General features: G+C 41.5%; 2 protein-coding genes across 7 annotated transcripts in view; both read right to left on the reverse strand.

The window, feature by feature from the left end:
* The window catches only part of LOC114027700 (proton-coupled amino acid transporter 1-like), a 59558-nt gene extending 43444 nt beyond the window's left edge, over positions 1-16114 (reverse strand). For 5 of the 6 annotated variants that reach the window (XR_003567282.1, XM_027841779.1, XM_027841775.1 and 2 more), the window contains exons 1-2: positions 16033-16114; positions 3397-3544 (exon numbers count right to left, since the gene is read on the reverse strand). Coding sequence is in view for 5 of the 6 variants with exons in the window: in XM_027841779.1 (XP_027697580.1) it covers positions 3397-3539 (143 nt within the window). In the remaining variant the exon portion in view is untranslated. Of the gene's footprint in view, positions 1-3396; positions 3545-15920; positions 15991-16032 lie in introns of those variants that run through there. The other variant, XM_027841776.1, reaches the window with a different exon arrangement.
* The window catches only part of LOC114027686 (40S ribosomal protein S3a-like), a gene marked incomplete at its 5' end in the record, with an annotated part of 34419 nt that continues 27389 nt past the window's right edge, over positions 15976-23005 (reverse strand). The window contains 2 exon segments of the mRNA XM_027841763.1: positions 15976-16275; positions 21098-21222. Coding sequence (XP_027697564.1) covers positions 15976-16275; positions 21098-21222 — 425 coding nt within the window.

Genomic DNA, 23005 nt, shown 5'->3' on the forward strand with positions numbered 1-23005 from the left:
TGTGCTATAAGAAATGATGAGCAGGCAGACTTCAGAAAAACCTGGAAATACTTGTATGGTTTGATGTTGAGTGAAGTGAGCAGAACCAGGAGAGCGCTGTACACAGTAATAGCCATGCTGTGCGATGACTAATATCGATAGACTTAACCCTTCTCAGCAATACAAGAATCTAAGACATCTCTAAAGGCCTCATGGTAGAAAATGCTATACACATCCAAAGAAAGAACTACGGAGTTTGAATGCAGACTGAAGCATACTGCCTGCTATTTTCTTTCTTCTGTTGTGTTTTCTTTCCTCTTTCTGGTGGTTCCTCCTATTGGTTCTAATTCTTACTTACAACATCACTGATGTGAAAATACATTTAATAGGAATGTATATGTATAGTCTATATCAGATTGCACGCCATCTTGGGGAGGGAGGTAAGGAGGGAAGGGAAGAAAAATTTAAAACTCAAAAGCTTATGGAAGTGATTGTTGATAAATCAAAATACATTAGTAAAAAAAAAGAATGAAAGATGAACAGAGAAGATCTGCAAACAAAAAAGGAAATGCCCAAAGAGCTAATAAGGAATACTTCTTGAATAATAAATAATAACAGCAGGATCTGCAATAGTAGAAAAACCATCTAGAGGTTCCTTACCTGAAAAGTGGAAATAATGCATGCACTGTCTAACTTCAGAAGGCTGTCACGAACAAAAGACTTGATAAGCTCTCTTACCTCTCCCAGCCAGTTTGCAACTCAAAACCCCTCAACATCTTCACCCATCCTTTCCCCCTTTCCTCCAGTATCTGAGGAAGAGGTCATTCTTTTTCTTTACTCTCCAGCACAGCTCCCTCCCCTACCTTCCCAAGACTGGTCCCTTTCTCTCACTGTTAAGTTTTCCTTCTTTATATCTCTTTCCCACCTGTCTGTACAAACATGCTAGTCTATCTCATTCATGAAAAACCTTCCCTTGACCCTGCTATTCCCCAGCTTACCCTTCTTTTAGCCTCTAGTGCCACAATCGCAGAACTATGTGTCCTCACTCTCTCTATTTCCTCACTCTCCAGGCTTTTCTTAATCCACATCTGGAACTGGAAATTTTCTCCAAGGTTACCAATGATCTCTTCCCACTGACATGATGGTTTAACCTCTGGGTCGCTTCCAATACTACTAAGGACCCCCGTCTTCCTTGACATTCTCTTTTACCTTAGGCTTCCATGCTGTTTCTGGCTTTCCTCTTACCTCTGATTGCTAGTTCTTCATCCATCTCCCACCACCTAAGCATTAATGACAGATGGCCAGAGCTCTTTTCCCATTTCCCAACGGTTAAAGTAAATTCTCTACATCTGTAGAAATCCTCTATAGATGATCCCCAAACTATATATTCAGATCTAACCTCTCTTTCTGAACTCCAGTCTGATATTAATTGCTTGCTAAATTCCTCCCCCTACCTATCCTGCAGGATCCAAAGAGAAATCCTGTCACCCTCTAAACTTATCCCTCCCTCCACATCCCTATGTCTGTTGAGGGCACCGATACACTCCCAGCTGACTAGGTTCTTAACTTCAGAGTCACCTCTGGCTGTTCCTCACATATCCAATCAGCTGCTCAGCTTTGGTGATTTTACCCAAACAACATCTCTGGCAACCACCTCTTTTCCTCTATTCATACAGCTACCACTGTGATGTAGAAAGTCTCACCTGAAGTACTGTAACTGCAACCTACCCCCCAATTGTCAACATTTTTCTCCTCTGCCCCCTGAAGTTACTTTGTAATTATTTTTTATCAATCAATAAACATTTATTAAGAACTTACAACTTGAAATGTGCCAGGAACTGTGTTGGGCACCAAGGATACAAAGAAAACTGGCCCTGCCCTCAAAGAGTGTACAGTTTAGTTGAGATTATCTATACAAAGATAGACACAGAGATACAAGACACTAGGGGGAGAGGAGACTAGCAGCTGCGGCGGCGGGGGGGGAGATCGGGAAAAGCCTCAAGTAGAAAGGCTTGGGCCAAGCTTTGAAGTAAACCAAGAATTCTGAGAGACAAAAATGAGGTGGAAGTGCATTTCCAACTTGGGGTACAGTCACTGTAAAGTCATTTAATCAATCAACAAGCACTTACTAAACACTATACAGAAAGCACTGTCCTAAGTACTAAGGATATAAAGAAAGACAAAAACCCAGTCTCTGAATTCAAGGAGCTCACATTCTAATGGGGACAACCATGAAAATAATTAGCTATACACAATGCCTTGTGAGGAACACCTAGAAGACAAGTTTGGCTGGATGATAATATGCATGGGGAGGGGAAAGGGGAGTCATGGAGGGTGTCATGTGCCATAAGACTAAAAAGGTAGCTGTGGCTCAGCTGCAAAGAGATTAAGTACAAACAGAGAAGTTTTTATTTAATTGCTAGAGTTAACAAGGACCCACTGGAGCTAGAGTAGGGGACAGAGAAGCCCATCAGAATACCATTTAGCATTGTTCCCTCCCCAAGCCCAGCCCCCTACTTGAAGGAAAGTGCACGAAAGGAATGGTTCTCACTGGCACCACTATTGCTCTAAGCAAAACTGCCTTCCAGTTTTAATTTGTAAATGTATAGTGGACAGCTGTATGAAGAGGGACTACAAATAGACAGTCCAAGAGCTGCACTGCTGTCTATAAGATAGTAAGAAAGCCATACATTCCTATGTGGCTTCTTTTGGTCCTGTCAGGTCTAACTATGTCATTATCCTACTCAATCAAATCCAGAAGCTCCCTTTTCCCTGTAGGATAAAATACAAACTCCTCTGGCTATAAAAGCCCTTCACAACATGATTCTAACCTTCCTAGTCCTAATGAATACTGCTCACCCTGAGGCACAATGCTGTGTGTGCTAAGGCAAACTGGCCTCCTCTCTGCTCCTCATCCAGGCCACCATCTCCTGTCCCTGTGCCTTTTCATTGGCCATCTCCCCGGCTGAGAATGCCCTCCCAATTTCACCTCTGCCTCTTTGCTTCTCTGGCTACCTTCAGGACTCAACTCAAATCTCATCTTCTCCAACAGGCCCTTCCCATCCCTCCCAATGCTAGTTCATGGTACAAGGTGTTTCCTCACTGCAAGTTCCTATGCCAATGCAATCACAGGGCCAGTTCATTTTTTTAAAAAGCACCCAGAGCTTCATAGGATCAGCAGGCCTGGAAAGAACAAAATCTAAGAAGCAAACTAGATTCTCAAGGGCAAAGAGTTCCAAATTTGACTTTATCACTAACACAACCTCCCCATACCTCAACTATTCCGAGTGCAAAACAGAGAATAACACAAATATACCAGACAGGGCTACTGATAAAGAGAAGAAAAATAATCCAAAGCAGCTTTTGCAAATCCACAACCAAGATCAAAAACCTCTGTAAAGTAAGAATTCCACTTACGTTGTCCCGCTGGTTTCCCCAAACCGTTGGTAGGAGCTCGAGCTGGGGAAGTCATCTAGTCCATTGGAAGGCGACTCAGTCGGGCTCACCTCCGTCGAACTGTAGTCATTATAGCTTTCATTCCGTAGTCGCTGAGTAGACATGGTGGCTAGGGGAACAGGAGCAGGGTTAAGGCCTTCAGCAGCCAGGGCTTTTAACTCTAGCCTCTTGGTTGGCTCTTGGGCAGGAGAAGCCATGGCTGCAGTTCCCAAGAGTGGCCACTATGTATGGATTAAGTACAGCACTGTGGCCTGGCACTATATAAAACTGAGAAGGTACAAAGTACACATGGTTGGGCAAAGCTCACTGCTTTTATATTGTGCTTCCCAACTTTTTATTCTGAGAATATTCATAAATTTCTAAATTTGCCACAACACATTTAGTTAAAAGTAAGAACAGGAATGTTGTCAGACAGGAAGGAAAGAACTTTTCACTGGGGTCCACAGAGAGGTATCAAACTCTTTCCCCACCATATTTCATTTTAAATAGAGGCAACCAGGGACTCCACCCCTCTGAGCATGTAAAGCTTTCTGTTTCCATTAACTCCAGCAATCTTAAGAAGTAATGGCAGATGGCTAATATGGAAATGTTGTGCATGATTTCACAAGTATAACCAATATCAAATTGCTTGCTTTATCAAGGGGGGGGAGTGGAGAGAATCTGGAACTCAAAATTTTAAAGAATAATTGTTAAAAACATTTTTTACCTGTAATTGGAAAATACTTAATGAAATATTTTTTTAAAGAAGAGATGGCAAAAACAGCAAGGAGTCCCAGAAGACTGGAATAGAGAAGCATTACTGCTATTCTCTCTCATTCTTTTTTTTGAGCAGAGGTATTTGTAGAGATAAAGGGGAAGCTCTGTTTTGTGAGGGTGAGGGAACTGGGGAAAAGGGAAAATAATGGTGTCTACTGGAGTTAGGAAGGTAGAAGAGAGGGGAGAAGGTATATGTGACCCTATGTGGTCTGCCTTAGTGATGCTACAAGGGGTGGGGCAGTGAAGGAGGAAGGCAAATTTCTCTGAGGAACAAAGCAAAACCACATCTTGGTAGTCATTGCCCTATATTCCTCCCAAAGGATGGCTTGAAGAACACAGGGGAGGTCACTGAAGCATCTGAATGGAAACAACTGCCTTACCAGGCTTCCCGAAGCATGTAATAAGGCTCTGCCTGATAAGATTCTATATGGTCTCAGAGATCTAATGAAGAGACAGGACTCACTGACTCCTAGCTTCTTACCCATTCATGTACCTTCCACCCTCTCAACTGCATCCAACACCAGCTGCTGAAGGGAAAAGTCTACCATTCAGTCAGGAAGCCATAGCTGCAGTATCATGTTTAATTCCATGGGCTACATATTAGGAGGAACAAGTTGAGAAATGTTCGGAGGAAGATGACTATGACAGTGAAAGGAAATAAAAATCCACACCACATGAAGATTGGTTGAAAAGACTTAGGCAGGTTAAGAAAATGGAGAAGAAAATATTTAGGAAGTGAATGAGCTCTTTCTTCAAGTATCTGAACGGCTACTCTTTGTGTTTCGGCTATTGAGACAGGGAGCTTATGAAACCTGAAGATAAGGTTTTGTTAGAGATTCCAGAAGAGATAACATAATGTCATGCTAGCCCACTGATGCCATCTGCAAGACAACAAGGTTCTCAAAGAGATGGAGATACGTAAAAGATACTTATCAAGTGAGAGGCTGAATTTTTGATTGCACAGATGGATTTTATCAGCAACATTTTATCAATTATAAGCATCCCAGGCTTCTTGAGTTTGACAAACACTGATATGGTTTCAAGGTTATGGAGGGCTCATTTACTGTTTTATTCTCTTCCAAATTTAGTACACTAAACGAAGTCAACTGTGATCATAAGAATAGAGAAAAGAAACCTATCTGTAAGTCATTTAAGACTAACAAAAAAAAAAAGAGAGGTGTGAATACACACCCTTCCCTCATCCCCAGCAAGAGTCATAATGGCCAGTTTGAGGACAGTACTTACAACATTAAGAATACGACCTTTAAGATTATTATTATAATTATAATACCGATTAAGATATTATCTTAATTAGAATTATAATACCGATTATATTATAAATATAATACCGATTAAGAATACTATTTAACTACATCTGAATAGACCATGATTCTAGCTTGTTCAGAACTCATTAGGAACACTTTTTCTTCAAAGCTATAGATATCCTATGGATGAGGCACTGCTACAAGAAGATCTATGGGACTTACAACTCAGATGGCTACCTGAGAAGGTACACTGCCCAGTTCCCAAATATCTTACTCTAGCAAAAAGTCAAAATTGGCACTAGACCAAATAATAATCAAGAAATCCACAGTAAGTACCTTATTTTATCCCAGAACTGCACAAAAAAGGCAGCCAGAAGGCCATGGGCATCAGGAAAGGGAGCCTCCAACAAATGTAAACAAGCAACCAAAGACAGGTCAGAAACATGTGTAGTCCGTAGGGCTCTCTGTCAACAAGAGTGGTGGGCCCTCCTACCCCAGAAGAAAAAATGACAAACCTTATCTAAGTAACAGATACCCTGGAAACTAGGATAAATCAAACAGATATCAATGACTCCCATTACACACTAAATCTTTAACATAACTGTCATCCCTTTAGGGATCTATAAACAGAAAATGTGGATTCTAAAATGTTAGAGCCAGAAGGAGTTGCCCCAGGTCTAGTCAATTCATTGATCTCCAGGAAAGACTGTTTCAGGCCCATGCCAGGCAGAGGGCATCTTTGTTATTCATATAGCTCTTCAAACACTCCAGTTTAGTTCATCGGACGTTTATTAATTGCCTGTTACGTGCAAAGCCCTCTACTAAGTTGGAACACACGGAATGATTAGATAAAACATCACCCCTTCTTTCAAGAAAGTTATTATATCCTAGAGATTCCTTAAATTCCTTCAATGCTTTGTTTTGCAGGCTCATAACCCAGGGTGGATGTGTTATGCACCTTGGGAAATCTAAGGGAATAGAAGAAATCAGTGTGGCATGGCAGCACCTAGACCAGGACGGCACAAAGGCCTTCAGGTTCTGAGGTTATTAGTATTCTTACCTGAAACACCCTGAAGGGCCCTGATGTTGTAGCACTCTGATCCTCTAAAATACAAGGGGATATAACCCCCTTGCACAGGAATCCAAAACTAGAGAAAGATGCAGAGCCTGGCCCCAACACAAAGCCTGAGTTTAGGAACTAAGGCTGGAGAGATAAAATCAACCAAAGAAGATGCCAATCAACATCAAAAATTATTGTAGATCTAGAGATCCTCTAAAAGATGAAGAGTTAATTAGCTCCACAACAACTATAGGTAGAGGCTCAAAGGAAAAAATGAATTTTCCACAAGAAACTACATGAAAACATAGAAGAAATTAAGCAAGAGACAAAAATTAAATAAAAGCTCTTAAGGAAAGAGTTAAAAAAAATAAACAGCTGGGAGAAAATACAATGAACCCCCAAATAAGAGATTCTCTGAAAACTAGAATATTAGAACAAAATCGAAAGAAAAACACAGAAGAAAATATACGATATCAGCTGTTCAAAAAAAAAAACCACACACACCTAAAAAACAGGTCAAGGAGAGAAAATTTAAATATCACTGAATTCCATAAACATCATGACTTTTTTTTTAAAAAAAAGCCTGAACATTATGTTTCAAGAAATCATAAATGAAAAATGCCAAAATGTAGCAGAACCAGAAGAAGAGGTGACGATAGAAAGAATCCACCAATCATCCCTTTGAAAGAAACCAAAAGGAAAAGTCCCAGAAATGCCATAGGCAACATTCAAAGCTCCCACATCAAAGAAACAATACTGCAAGGATCCAGAGGGAAGGAGTTCAAATACAAGGAACCATAGTTAGGATCACCCAAGTCCTAGCAGATTCTACAGTAAATGGAGAAAATGTCATTATGAAATATTTGAAAATGCAAGACTTATAAGGTAACAACCAAGAGTGACTTACCCTGAAAGGCTGAGCATAATCCTACAGAGAGGAAAAAAGACCAATATATTTAATTGAATAGAAGTCTTTCAAACATTTCTGTTGAATAATCAGAGCTGAGTAAGAACTCTGAAATGCAAAAACAAGAGTCAAGAGAAATCTAGAAAATTAAATTTATTTGAGCAATTGGAAGGCGCTGCATGATGACGTGATGCTAACATTCTAATAGGGGAGAAGAAACAATTGTCCCACAGAGGACTTGGGCATGGACTGGCTCCGTTCTGTGGGTTTGAAGAAAAGAAAGAGAAGGGAAGATAAAAGGAGGAATCCACCAATGTAAAAAAGAGGAAGAAGTATGAAGGATGAAGGAAGAAGGAGGAAAAACAGGCTACTTCTCACAGTTGGGTACAGGGAATATACAAATATGGACGAAAGGGGTAAGCAGGCATCAGATAAACCTCACTCTCGTCTGAAATAGACAAAGGACAGCAGAACACGCACAGTTTGTATAGAAATACATAAAACTCAAAAGATAAACAAGTGAGGTTGGAGAGAAGGGTGTGTGTGGGTGTGGGGTGGGATGGGTGGAAGCAGAAGGATAATGCCAGGGAAAGAACAGTGGCAAGAAAAACACATTTCCTAATTTTTGGAGAGAGGAAGGAAGGGGAAAAAAGAGGAGGGAAGGGAGTGAAAGGAAGAGAGGGGAGGGAAGAATTAGAATCTGAGAAGGTATCCATCAATTAGGAAACAGGTGAACAAACTGTGATATATGAATATAATTGATGCACTATTACTGCCCCACAAAGATGATGAGACAATTTCAGAGAACCCTTGGCAGCATGAATTAACGCAGAGTAAAGTGAAGCTAAACTGGGAGAACAATTTATACAAGGATAACGCTCTATACAAAAAAACAATTTTAAAGACTTAAGAACTCAGATAGATATAGTGACTTACCATGTCTACACTCCGCAGAGTGTACCTATGAGGACACATGTTATTCACTTCCTGACAGGATGGATTCAAGGCACAAAAACAAACATACAAAGAGACATACATGGCCACTGTGTGGATTCATTTTGCTTTATTACGCTTATTTATTATAAGGGTCCCCCCCTTTCATTTCTCTCATTTTTTTAAGAGTCGGGGACCAGTAGGGAGGGAAAGTAAAAGTGAAGCTCCCAAAAGAAGGTCATTGAAATGTTTTTTGGTTTTTTTTTAAAGCACATTAGAACAGAAGGAAATTGAAGAGGAACTGTGACTCCTGACAAGTGGGGCAGTTGTGAAAGTAATGTAAGCAATTTATTATACGCTTTTTTAAAAACCCTAAGTGTCATTCTCTATTCCTTTTCTTTCTTCTTATCTATATCTACTATCTACATATATTTTACTTACACAAGTCTTGTGACACTACCACCAAGCTGGTGCAGGACCTCATTACTATGACCACGTGTGCCCTATTGCTACAGCCTTCTGGTTGGTTTATCCGCATCAAGAATCTCCCTACTCTAATCTATCCTCCATTCAGCCTCCACAGTGATTTTCCCAAAGAGATGTTCACTCTCCTACTCAACAAACTCCAGTGCTCCCTATTACCTCCAGGATGAAACATAAATTTCTCTGTTTGGCTTTTAAAATCCTCTATAACCACTCTGGCATTTTTGCCAAGAAAACCCCAAATGGGGTCATGAAGAGTCAGACATGACTGAAATGAGTGAACAACTAAGACAGCTCCTTCCTTCAATGCCAATCTTCTTACACTTTACTTCTCTCTGTATATTATCTAGTGGCACCAGCCTCCTTGCAGTTCCTTTCCATTTCCTGAATCCATCCAATTTCACTGGTTGTGCCCCATGCCTGCAATGCTCTCCTTCCTCACCTTCATCTCCTGCTTTCCCTGAATTCCTTAAATTCTCTTCTGCAAGAACCTTCCCCAGCTCCCCTTCTTCCTTTCTTTTGTGAGCAACTCCAGTTCACCCTGTATATATCTTATATGTACAAATTTGACTGCTTGTTGTTTTCTCTGTTAGAATACGAGCTCCTTGAAGGCAGGAACTGTTTTTGCCTTTCTTTCAATCCCCAGTGCTTAGTACAGTGCCTGGCACGTAGTAAGCATTTAATAAATACTTGTTGACTGACTGAATATGAAACAAGAGATTCATGGCTTCATAAATAAACCTCTTTTTATGTTCTGCTGTATATACTGAAATGGGGTTTTTTTTGGCGGGGGGGGAGGTTGTGATGTTTTAAGTTCAGAATAAAAAAAATAACTAAAAAATAGTCTCTATGAAGGTACCCCCATCCATATTGGCCCTTGATTCCACTCCCTCTAATCTTGTCCAGCCTTTTGCAACCTGGATTCTCCCTCCTAGCTCTGCCTCTAACTCCTGGGTCTTCACTCCCATATTCTGCTGACTTCTCACCCTGGAACATCCCTCTGCCATGCTGCCCCTTCTTCCACTGGTGAGTTCTTTCTGAGGTTTCCATCATGGAACGCAGGCTGGCCTGTGCCAGCTCTGCTTCTGACTCTTCGGACTTCAATACCATGCCCCAAGTAGGTACATTCTCTGCCCCATTATATCCCTCCAGTCACAAAAAATCCGCTCTTAATCAGACCATCCTCTATATCTCCTCTTATTTGTAGCTAAACTCCTTGAGAAATCATCTACCATAGGTGCCTCCACTCCATTCCTCTCTTTTCCCTTCCAACCTCATCATTCAGGCAGGTAGGCAGGCAATGGGCATTTGTTAAGTGCTTACTATGTGCCAAGCACTGTATTAAGTGCTAGGGATATAAAAATAAAATGAAAGACAGTCCTGTCTTCAAAGAGCCTACATTCTAAAGGGGGAAGATAATATATAAAGGAGCTAAAACTCAGAGGGGAAAGGGAAGGAGGAAAAGGTCCCTTAAGAGCATTGTGGCTGAAGGACCAAGGGTCAGAAGCAAAGCCATCGGGGGATGAATCACAGTCAGCCTGTGCCTACCTCAAAAATGGAGGGCAATGGAAGGAATTCACCAATGGGAGAAGGGGACAGGGGTGGCATGGCCAAGGGAAGACGTTTCCGGGTGAAAAGGCCCAACGCTCTGGCTCTAAATTTAATTAGCTAATGAGAATTTGTTGTAGCCTACCATCCACCAAACCATAGGCAGTGCTAAAACTGTTTCTCCTGGGTAGAATCATCTACCTTAATGAAAACAGAAACCATAAGAAACCTTTCCTATTAGAGGGAAGAAATGAACTAAAGCCCTGGATTGGGCTTCCTTCCAACATCAAATATTACGGAAAAGAATACCACCACTATCATATACAGTATTAGTTGGTTTCTAATCTGACCTATGCATAAGGCTCCATCATTTCATAACACTCCATTAGATCCTATTTGACTTGTTGTATGTAACCACACAGTTAATAGACCTACAACTAAAGAATCCAGGCCTCCTAATTCTTAGATTAGTATGTTCAGTTTAGAATCAGTCTAGAGTGTCCTTGCAGTCACTTCCAAACACTGAGGATGCAGAATGATCTCAGTGGCATTTGGCAGAGAAGAAATCCAACATACAAATATACACTATTTATTTCTGCTGAACTTTTCCCCTTTAATATTTTTTTAGCCCTAAGTCAGTCATTAAACCTAGACTTGGTTATCTAACAAGAATCTATCATAGCCTGCAGTCCACTAAATTATATGCAATGCTAAAATTGTTTTTATTGGACAGAATAATCTACTTTAAGGAAAACAAAAACCACAAGACACCTTTCCTACTAGAAGGAACATAGTCAAGTTGACACAGGCAAATTGACTGAGTCAAACTGACACAGTCAAGTCAGGAAGTATTTATTAAAGACTTGCTATGTATATATAAGATATAAATAAAGATATAGATAATATTTGCTAAGTTGAAGATGATCTCAAAGGGAAGGTACTAGCATTAAGAAGTACTGGAAAGGAATTCTTGCAGAAGGTGAGATTTTAGCTGTGTTTGAAGGAATCCAGGGGAGTCAGGAGGCAGCAGTGATGAGAGAAAGAATGAAAGGAATGGAGTACAGCTAGTGATGGATGGATTTGCAAAATGGAGATTTTTTGTGAGGAACAGTAAGGAGGCCAGTATCACTGGATCAAACATGGAAAGGAGTAAAATATAAGAAAACCGGATAGGCAGGAAGAAACCAGATCATGAAGAACTTTAAATGCCAAATAGAGAGTTTGATCCTAGAGGTAATAGGGAAGCAATGGAGTTGATTGAATAGGAGTGACATAGTCAGACCTGTTCTTAAGGAAGAGCACAAAGATAGAGTAGCATCTGGACTGGAGTGGAAAGAGACTTGAGGCAGGAGACTAACCAGCAAGCTACTGCAACAGTCCAAGCTGGACAAGGTGAGGGTCTGCACTAAGGTGGTAGCAGTGACAAAGGAAGCCCTGGATTGGGCTTCCTTCCAGCATCAAACATTACAGAAAGGAAGAAAAACACCATGACATACAACACCACGAGGTTTCTAATATGACTTGTGTACAGAGCTCCATCATTCTGTACCATTCCATTAGGCAGAAGACAGTTATGAACATCTAGAAGTGAACTCTCTGATATCTAATCTCTGATCATTCTGTACTCTTCCTGTCTATGAGTAATGCCATATTCAGAAGGACAAGGTCCTAAAAGTGATAGAGATACATAACAGGTATCTATCAAAAAACACAGTATGCATTTTTGGTGATAAGAATGGATTTTATCCATTTTTATTTTTATATTAACCTCTTACTTGACAAATCTAATAGTCTTTTCCCAATATTCATTCCTCTTGACTTTTCTACAACCTTTGACACTATTAATCACCCTCTCCTCCTTGATACTTTCTTGGTTTTTGTGATGTCACTCTCTCCTGCTTCTCCCCCTACCTATCTGACTGCTCCTTCTCAGATTCCTTTACTAGATATTCATCCAGGGTCACACCTGCTAACCATGGGTGTCCCAAAGAGCTCCGTTCTGGGCCCTCTTCTCTCTCTGTAGTGTTTAATTTGGTGATCTCATCAGCTCCCATGGATTTAATTATTGTCTCTATCCTGACAATTTTCAAATCTACTTATGTGACCCTAACCTCTCTGCTGACCTCCAACTGTCTATTGTACATCTCAAGATGGATATTCTACAGGCATCTTAAACTCAATATGTCTAAAACTGAATCCCTTATCTTTCCCCACCCCACCTCAAACTTTACTAGCACTATCAAAGGGACTACCATCCTCCTAGCCACCCAGGCTCAGAACCTAGGTGTCATCCTCAATTTCTTGTTCACTCTCACTGCCCCCCCATATCTAATCTGTTACCAAGGCCTGTCAAATTTTGCCTTTGAAACATTTCTCCTTTCTTTCTGCTACCCTGCCACCACCCTGGCACAGGCCCTTATTACCTCACACCTGGATTTTTACAACAGTATGCTAGTTGATCTCCCCACCATAAGTCTCTCCCCACTCCAGGCTATCCTCATCTAAGCTGTTAAGTTGATCTTCCTAAAGGGCAGGTCTGACCATGTCACTCCCTTACTCAATAAACTTCAATGGCTCCCTATCACATCCAGAATCAAATATAAAATCCTCTGGCATTTATAGCCCTTTATAACCTGGTACCTCCCTACCTTTCCAGTCTTCTCATAATTTATTCACCCCTGACCCCTCCACATACTCTACAGTCAAGTGATACCGGCCCCGTTGCTATTCCCTGAACAAGATACTGCATCTCCTGACTCTGAGTATTTTCACTGGCTATACACCATGAATGGAATGTTCTCCCATCTCATTTTCCCTAGCTTCCTTCAAGTTGTGGCTAAAATTCCATCTTCTACAAGGAGCCTTTCTTAATGTCTTTTACTTCTAAAACCTTCCCTCTGTCGATTATTTCCAATTTGTCTTATAGTTGTTTACATGTCGTCTCCCCCATTAGACCATGAGCTCCTGACAGCAGGAATTGTCTTTTGCCTTTCTTTGTAGTTCCCAGGGCTTAGCACAGTACCTAGAACATAAAAGGCTCTTGATAAATGGTTACTAAAGGAGCAGCTAGGTGGTACAGTGGATAGAGCACCAGCTCTGCAGTCAGGAGGACCTGAGTTCAAATCTAGCCTTAGACCAAATACTTAACACTTACGAGCTGTGTGACCCTGGGCAAGTCACTTAATTACCCCCAACTGCCTGGGGAAAAAAAAACAACAACAACAACAACAACAACAAATAAATGGTTACTGACTGACAGCCACATTACTTAAGGGTCTTTAATGCCAAGATAAGAAGCATGGGCTTATTTGGTAGGCAAAAGAGGGCCACTGAAGGATTTTGAACAGAGAAGTGACATATTTAGAGCTATATCTAAGGATGATTAATCCCGTGTTACATGTAGGACAGATTGGAAGGGGAAAGACCTAAAAGTAGAGAGAAAGATTAAGAGGCTATTTCAGAAATACAAGCTTATTTTAGAGTGATAGGGTTGCAACAGAAGGAGGGGGCAATGAGATCATATCAAGGCAGAATTAACAGGATGTGCTAATTGAATATAAATAACTGGTCTCTTAATAATAGTGGGAGCATTACAATAGGTAATGGAGGGGAGGGAATGGGGGAGAAGGTTAACCTGGGATAGGTTATCTAAGGATGAGGCAAAAAATAATAAAGTTCTCACAAAGCTGAAGCTGGACCTTAAATATCCATCTTCTAACCACAGCTGCTACAAAGGATCAGCCCAAAGAAGAGTCGTATAGCTCAAAGGGAAAACTAGGGCAGAAGGAGAAGGAAAATGAATATGATTGAAAAATGACAGCTAAATGGACAGATACTTGATATTATTGTTAGGGCAGCCTCTGTTATACCCATCACCAAACATGGAAATCCAGTTTACTACTACCAACCCCTCCCCTCATAGGTACAAGCTTCTGTACCCAAAGCTTTTCCTAAAGTTTATGGCTTTAGACCAAAGCAAAGCAGCTTCTGAATGCAAAAAAGCCTACTAATCATCCCTAACTGGCTCTTATAAAATTCCTAAATAGAATCCTGATTATATTTAAGAGCCATTTGAGCTGTGCCTCTGGTTGTGAATGCACACATCTTGCAACTCTGACATAGTGAATTCTTATTTTTTCTTCAAGGTTCAAATCAAATGCTACCTCCTTCAGGAAGTCTTTGGTGATTTCCCCCAATTGATAATTCATTTCAATTCGACAAGCATTAATATTGTAAAAGCCACAGTAGAAACAAAATTTTAAAAATGAAAAAAGTCACTCTGCCTTTAAGAAGTACACATTCTACAAAGGGCTACAACTTGTAAACAAAAAAGTAAATACAAGATAATTTGAAGAGGGAGATGAGTAAACACTTGCCCTAAGAGGTAACAACTGAGAAGAGTCAGCTCCTTGAGGACAGGAGCCACTGCATCTTTGTGATTGTATTCCCTAAGCCTCAAACACGGTAGGCACTGAATAAATGCTTGGTGAAACTTTCTGTCAATATTGAAGTTATTCTCAAAACGAAATTTCTCCTCCACCCTTTCTGATATTCAACCTTCAACTGAAAACCATAATGAGATTCCCATTATTATATGGTTTATCAGAAGAAATTTCAGGAGAGAGTGAGAAAAAGAATCTTCAGAGTGCTGAGTCTACAGGAAATCACGAGTAGTTGCTTCTCTTCGTGACAGTAAGGAAACCACAAGCCCAAATAGTTACAATTCAAACACTGCAAGAACAACTGGGTAAGGTCTGGAGAAAAGAGATGGGGAAAGAAAGCAATATTTCCTTCAGGCCACATCCAATGACAAGTTCTTGGGCAGAAAGAAGTCCAATATAATAGAAACTGACCCCAGTGACTGGCTTCTAGTGTCAGTTCTACCACTGATTTACTGTGTAATCCTAAACAAGTCACTGCCCCTTAGTTTCCTCTTTAAAATGAGAGGGCTAGCCTGAAACTGTTCTAAGGTCCCAAAGACCCTCCTATTTTACGATTTATGCAAACAGCTTCTGGTTACGGGGCTGAAGGGTGTGGCAGTGATGAAGAAATAGTCCAAAAAGCCAGCAGGAATGCCATCTTAAGCAATAAGACAGAGCTAAGGGACCTCTTCCTTTAGGTTTTTCCTTCCTTCTTCCTCTGCGCTCTCCTATGACAGGGCTAACTCCTCTCCAACCTCCCAGTATCTCAACAGGGTTACTCCTCTCCAGACACGCTGCCTCAACCCCGTCCCCCTCAAATGCACACACAAAACAGTCACTCTGTAAACCAGGACGCAGGCAGACACAGGTCATACTGAGACCCATGGACACACGCTCCGACAAAAACAAAAACACAGACAAGACGGTCTCAGGGAGACCCGCGTCTGTGTACCGAGACGCAGACGGTCACACAACCAGGACATAGTGTCGCACAGACACAGCCTCACACAGAAACGGACATGGAGACACACACAGAGACAGACAGACACACAAACATATACACGTCCAGTTCCCTCCCTCTCTTCTTTCTCCAGCCCCGCCCCGGGAACAACCTTTGTTTCTGCTCCACGGACTGGCACCAGGTTGGGGATCTTGGCCTGGACCCCATCACCCCGGGACAGATACCAGCCCACTGCACGCCCGTTCCATCCCACCCTGACTCACCCGCTCCCGCCTCCAGACTCCGGCTCTGGCTCCAGCCTCACCACCCTCCCTTAGAGCCATTCCCGGCGCCGCTTCCGGCCCTGTCATGTGACCCGCGGCTGCCGGCCGGCCCGGATCACGTGCTGCAGCGTTCAGCTGACGGGACCCCGCCTCCCCCGCCCTCCCTGTCTCGGCTTTCCTTGCCCGCAAGTCCTGCCTCCTCCTGCGCCTCCTGGCGACTGAGTCCTGAACTACAGGAGGTACCTGGGAGGAAGAGAGAGGAGGAGGAGGAAGGAGGGAGAAGAGGGGGAGAAAAGGAGGAGGAAAAGGAGGAAGGCGGGGAGAAGAGGAAGGAGAAGAGCGGGAGGGGGAAGAGGAAGAAGGAAGTAGGGCAGAGAGGGAGGAAAAGAGGAAAGGAAAGAGGAAGAGGGAGAGAAAAGGAGGAGGAAGAGGAGGAAGGCTGGGAGAAGAGGAGGAAGGAGAAGAGGGAGAGAAGAGCGGGAGGGGGAAGGGGAAGAAGGAAGTAGGGGAGAGAGGGAGGAAAAGAGGAAAGGAAGGAGGAAGAGGGAGAGAAAAGGAGGAGGAAGGACAGAGGAGGAGGGAAAGGGAAGAGGGGAAGGGGGAGGTGAACGGTGAAACCTTACTCTATTTTTACCAGAAACTTCCAAAGAAACTGAGGACGTTCAGCCTGGAGAAGACTTGAGATGGACATTGACAGCTGTCAAGTGTCTGAAGGGCTTGTTGTGTGGAAAGAGGATTAGTCTTGTTAAGTTCGTCTCCAGAGCCCACAGAATCAGGAGCATTCAGTGGAAGTTGCTGATGGTCACATTTGGGCTCAATACCAAGGAAATCTTCCATAACAGTCAAAGCTGTCCAGAACTAGAAGGGGCTGTGCCAGTAGCTAGGGGGTTGGCAAAGAAGGCTGGATGACCATTTGTTGGGGATGTTGTCCCGAGGGCTTTCTTATTTGTGTTTGGGTTAGAGGAGTTGAGCTCGGTAAACCTCTCCCATAACTGAGGTTCTGTGATTCTAGGGAGGGAGGAAGGAGGCATGACCTTGCCAGGAAGCCTTTAACAACCAAACTCAGGCCCTGCAGTCAACCCACTGAGTGGCACCTTATTCCCAACAAACAGCAACTACATCTTCCTCTGTCTTGTCAAGTCCCATTTCTTGATCAGTTTATACCAGATGACGTGGTTCTTCTGCCCCCACCATGTAGGTCTGCCTCAGACAGACGTTTAGTCAAGGTCAGGAGACATTTTGTATCCATCGGTAAGTCAATCAATAAGCATCTATTAAGTGCTTTCTATGAACTAGGCTCATTTTATATTGGGAGAGACAATTTGTGCACATATAGTCCAATTTTTCTGGGACTGGAGTACATGAAGGGGAATGCTTTGTGAAATGTAACCCTTAAGTCAGAGATTTCCACCCAAAGGCATGTTGGAGCCAGCTCCTACCAGCTGGTGAACATATTGTTTAATTTTCAGTGTCACTTTTTATACCTTGGAATTCGAAAAGCTGCAAATCAAGGTGTGATTTATTGTTTTATTGATTGTCTGGACTTAAGAGGATGATGGAGAAAATGTTAATAGTGAAAATTAAGCTTAAAGGTATATCGGAGTACATTTTTACCCCCAGAGAATTAGTTGTTAAGCATTTATCAACACACTACTGTTCCCATCTGATAAGAAGAACTTCTAAAGACCTTTCATTTCTCTGGTCTATTGCCACTGCTTAGGTAGAAATGGAAACTTCAGCATCTGTGCTTCCCCGATGCTAGATAAAAGCTCCCCTTACAAGCACTCAGGCTCACAAGAGTTCAAACTGTAGAAAAGTTTCATTTACATAGTAAAGGATGTGGAGAGAACATGTACCTGAGGCCACAGAGAGTCGCAGGACCCCTTCAATCTCCATAAATCCATATAATTTCTGTGGTTCCTCATGTTGCCCTCCTCCTTAGGCAATGGTGTGCTGGTAAATGTTTTACAACTTGCTTTCTAAAAAAAACAAAAACAAAAAAACTGTGTACCTCGGACACACTTTTAAGTTTAACTTGCATTATTAATATTTCTATCCTTTTCTTCAATCTAGACAAGCAACAAAACAATAAATCAGGCCCTGATTTTATAGCCTTTGTTTGCCAATTCCCAAAATGTAAATACACAGGAAAATAAGCTAACTCCAAGATTCCCCTGGCCCGAGCCCTAGCAAAGGAGATGGAGATCATTTCTCCCTGTCGGTGCTCCCTTTAGGTCCCTTTCTCTGAGACACATTTTGTTCTTTTGCCGAAATCTCCAGTTACTCTACCTCTCCTTCGTGGTTCTTCTTAGATCTTATAAAATGTTGTAACTCCTGGCCCTCAGGACGGTTGCTGTCCTAAGATGCCCTTCCAAATGAGTTTGTTCTTTTTACTCACAGTTTTGCTCAGCTCTGCCTCACCATTCCTCAAAGGTAAGCTCTATTCAGCAGTGTTCATTTTTTTTTAAGTTTATGGAAAAAATTACTCTGGTGCCTTAGCTAGCATTTTCAATTTTGTCTAAGCCAGAGTGCTTCTAGTATTTTGAAATTTCATCTTCTTTTATTACCCACCTTCTACACAAGAGGCCTCTTCTGACTAGCAGTGGGAATACCTTCTTCTATGACTGTTCAAAGAGTTTCTTTTCCCCTTGGCATTATTAAGGTATGATGAGTCAGTCCTATTTGCACCCATTTTCCCATTGTGCCTAACCAGACTGCCTCACACTTATGTCCCTCTATATTTGAGGGTTCAGAGTGGGCCCATGTACTCCACCTGCTTTTAGTCTCCTGTCTTCCTCTGTGGCAGGTGGACTGAATTATGCAAATTACTCCAGGCTGCTTCTCCCAAAATCAAGGAGAAAGGAGCAGAGCTAACAGTTTCTAAGAGTCTGTGTAGAGATTTTTGAGGTTTTGTGCCTCAAAGACAGAGGGGGTAGCCTTGCTCTGGGGGCAAAAATGTGTGCCCTTTCTATAGAAACTAGGATAGGGGGTAAAACACTAGGTGTTTATTTTTTTCTCCTATAGGCTAGAGGAAGCCACTGAATGTTGTTAACTAGGACAGTGTCATAGACACGTCTTAGAATGATTGTTTTGGCAATCTTGTCAAGGATGAACTGCCAGAGGAAGAGACTGGAGGCTGTGTGACCAATTAGAAGGCTATGGCAATAATCTGGGTAAGAGGAAAAGTCAAATAGAGAGAATCAGAGGACAGCAATATATGGAAGTCCAGGGAAGAGATACCATCCAAAAAGAGAAAGATGGTCAACAGTAGCTAATGCTGCAGAAAATTCAGGAAAGCTAGCTGGGCTGGGAGTTCGGGGTGGGGGGGGGGGGGCACCTTCAAATGTAACAATTGGTGACTTTTGAGAAAATAGTTCCCAGAGTGGTGGTGTCAGAATCCAGATTGTATAGGGTTGAAAAATCAGTGAGTATAGGGATTGAGGAAAGAAGTAGAAAAGTTATGCTAGGCAAAGAGAGGGATTGTCTCATCCTCTGACAATGGAAGAAATGATGAGGGAAGATCAAGAAAGGTTTAGGGTTATGAAGGAGGAAAGTTAAGAAAATCCATGATAGCCTTAACCTTCTCAGTACAGTAGGAAACTAACATCTGCTGAAAGAAGGGAGTTAGGGGTATAGTTGGGGGCTTGAGGGGGAAGATTTGAAATAGCTACTGGAGAAATATAATAGAAAGTCAATCAGATGAATAAAAATATTGCTGTGCAGCAATGAGGGCCAGGTTGAAATTAGATTACATGGATTTGTAATGGGAACACTATACATAGTTTCATAATTTCCTACAGTTGTGCTCAGCAGCTGGGGAGTTAAATAGAGAAGGTAGATGGTAGAGTTGAATGTTAGCAATGTTCAAGTAGCTGAAGATGAAGGGAGAAGGGATTTGATGGTAGAGGTTGGTGCCCTGTTGAACTTGTTAACAGTAAATTAGAGACTAGAAAGGATGGTAAATGGAAATGAAACCAAGGCAGGGAGGGATGAAAAGTGTGCAGATTAAGGTAAGGATGAAGAGAAGGTTTTAGAGGAAGGAGGCAAGAGAGTCATAGATTTAGAGGTGAGGTAGAAGGCTCTTTAATCCGGTGTCCTCAGTTTATAGATGAGGAACTGAGGTTGAAGAATTTGGAAGCAAGATTCCCAAGGTCAGAAGTAATAAGCATTTTTTTTTTCACTCAGTGACTTCAGTAGTGTTTGCCTCTTCATGACATTTGGGGTTTTCTTGGCAAAGATAATGGAGTGGTTTGCCAAATGAGTAAACAGGATTAAGTGACTTGCCTAGGATCACCCAGCTAGTAAGTGTCTGAGGCCAGATTTGAACTCAGAAAGCTGAGTCTTCCTGACTCCAAGCCTGGTGCTCTATCCACTGCACCACAGAGCGGCCCCAAATAAGCATTAGAAATAGAATTCAAACCAGGTCCTCTGACTGCAAGGCTAGTGTTCTTTTGAACAACAGCAACAATCTTTTCACTGCACAGCGTTGCCTCTTGGAAGTTATCTGGAAAGTCAGAAATTGATATCCGAGAAGGAAATTTCAAAGTTTGAGATCTCAGACTTTATTCAGTAAGTCACGATGTGCTATGAAGGGTTAATTTTTTTAATTGATGCTTTTTGTATTTATATCATGTTCATTTCTAGAAAGGGGGAGGGGAACCCCTCCCAACTCCTGGATTAAACCTTCCTTAGGAAAAAGAAAAAGAAAAAGAAAAACAACCAATACAATGGCAATTTGACAGCTCTTTACCAGAGCTTTTACTTTTTTTACTTTCTGCTCTTTTTACTCTTTTACTTTCTGCTACCAGAAGGGAAGTATTAGGGGTGGGCCTGACACTGGCACCCTGTTATTTAAGGTTTGAGTTGAGATAAAAAGAGGCATTTGGACGTCACTGAACAGGGCTAAGATTTATTTAGCCTTAACATGGCAAGGATATTCAACAAAGATACAGTGGCACTTAGCTTGGGTAGGCGGTCCCCCTCAGCTGCATATAGAACCATGTCTGGACAGCAGGGCAGGGTATTGTGACTCTTGTGGTCTACACAGCCATCAAGTTGGAGGGGCCTGAGAAGTCGTGTAAGACAGCCAGCGGCTACTAGGAAACTGCACGGAGAGGCGGAGCTGAGCCTTGACCACCCCCAGCCAGTCAAGTCCTGGCTTTGCTGCCTTTGAAGAATCCATGATGGCAGCTGAGGGGGTAAAAGAGGGAAAACCCCGAGAGAGAGTGATCCTCTCATTGGAGCTGTGTGTCCTTTTCTATTCTATATTCTATTCTATTCTATAGCCTGAGGCCTCAAGGCCACACATGGCCCTTTAGGTGCTCAAGTGCTGCCTTTTAACTGAATCCAAACTTCACAGAACAAATCTTCTTAATAAAACTGTAAAGCTTGGACTCAGTCAAAAGGCTGCACCCAAGGACTTAGAAAGCTATATATGACTCAAGGCCACAGGTTCCTCACCTCGGACTTATTGCTGGTTTTTTATTTGCTTAGTTTAGCTTCCTTTTAGTTGTCTTTTCATTTACTTTGGAGTCATTATGTACATATGTATACATATATATGATTCAACTTATTTCACTTTATAATCAAATATTTTGTAATATAAAACTTATAATACAAATATTCCATGTTTTTAAAAATTCCTCATTATTCATCTTTTCTTACAGCACAATAATATTCAATTATATTTGTATACCATAGGTTTTTCAGACATTCACCTATGGATGAGTACCTATTTTATTTCACAAAGAACGGTGCTACAGATATTTTCTGTATGTTGGAATTTTGTTTCTGTCTTTGACTTCCTTGAGGACTATGCCTGATAGTGGGATTGCTAGGTTATAAATATTGAAGGGGAGTGATGTGATTAGATTTGTGCATAAGGAAAATCCTATGAGTCATTATGTGGCAGACAAAAAATCAAATGTCATTTTAAGCTACTTTAATGGAAGTCTGGTTATGTCAAAAAAGGGAGTCAATAATAATATTGTACTCTGCCCTGGTCACATTACATCTTCAATATTGCATTTGTTTTGGAGCAGCCCATTTTACAAAGAACATTGAGAGACTCCAGTGGGTTCAGAGAATCAATCAATTAACACATTAATCACCTATTATATGCCAAGCATTCTTCTAGGCACTGAGGATACAAAGGCAACATATGAAATAGTTTCTGGACTATTATATGAACTATATAAACTCCACAATCTCTTGAGAATATAAACTCTCAAAGAATTTATAGTCATTGTGAAGGGGACAGGAACATAACATGTACTTATATATACATATTATACATATATATACACACATATATGACAAGATAATTTGAGAAGGCAGTAGCAGCTAGGGGTGGAGTAGAGTCTCGAAAGGCCCAATTTTGAAGGTGGCACTTAAGCTGAGTAATTATGTGACACCTAACTTCCAGGTTTTCCAAATGCTTTGCATACATTATTTCATTTGATCCTAACCACAACCTGTGAAGTAGGTATGACAGGTATTATTATTCTCATTTAACAGATGAGGAAACTGAGGTTCAGAAATGAGGTAGGAAGCATCAAATGGAGGATTAAAAATCCAGTCTCATTTGATTTGTAATTATGGTATTCTTTCCATTTTTGCCATGATTCCTCTCAGAGAATGGTGAATAAGATGGTGAGAGTAAGTCATGACTAGGTCATATTCAACAAGTTTAATATTTGATAGGCTTATAGGCAGTGGATAGCACTGGGCAAGTCCCTTCAGTTTCCTGTGAAAATCTGTGAAATGGGCATAACAGTAGTACCTCCCCCCCGCCAGGGTTGTTGTGAGGGTCAAATGAGATAGTATTTGTAGAGTTTATTACAAACTTTAAAACATTATATCTATTGCTATTATTCAGTTTTTTCAGTTGTGTCCAACTCTTTGTGACTCTATTTGGGGGTTTCTTGGCAAAGATACTGGAATGGTTTGCCATTTCCTTCTCCAGTTCATTTTA

This window comes from Vombatus ursinus, unplaced genomic scaffold (genome assembly GCF_900497805.2).
Source record: "Vombatus ursinus unplaced genomic scaffold, bare-nosed wombat genome assembly UNPS02014863.1, whole genome shotgun sequence".
Lineage (NCBI taxonomy): Eukaryota > Metazoa > Chordata > Mammalia > Diprotodontia > Vombatidae > Vombatus > Vombatus ursinus.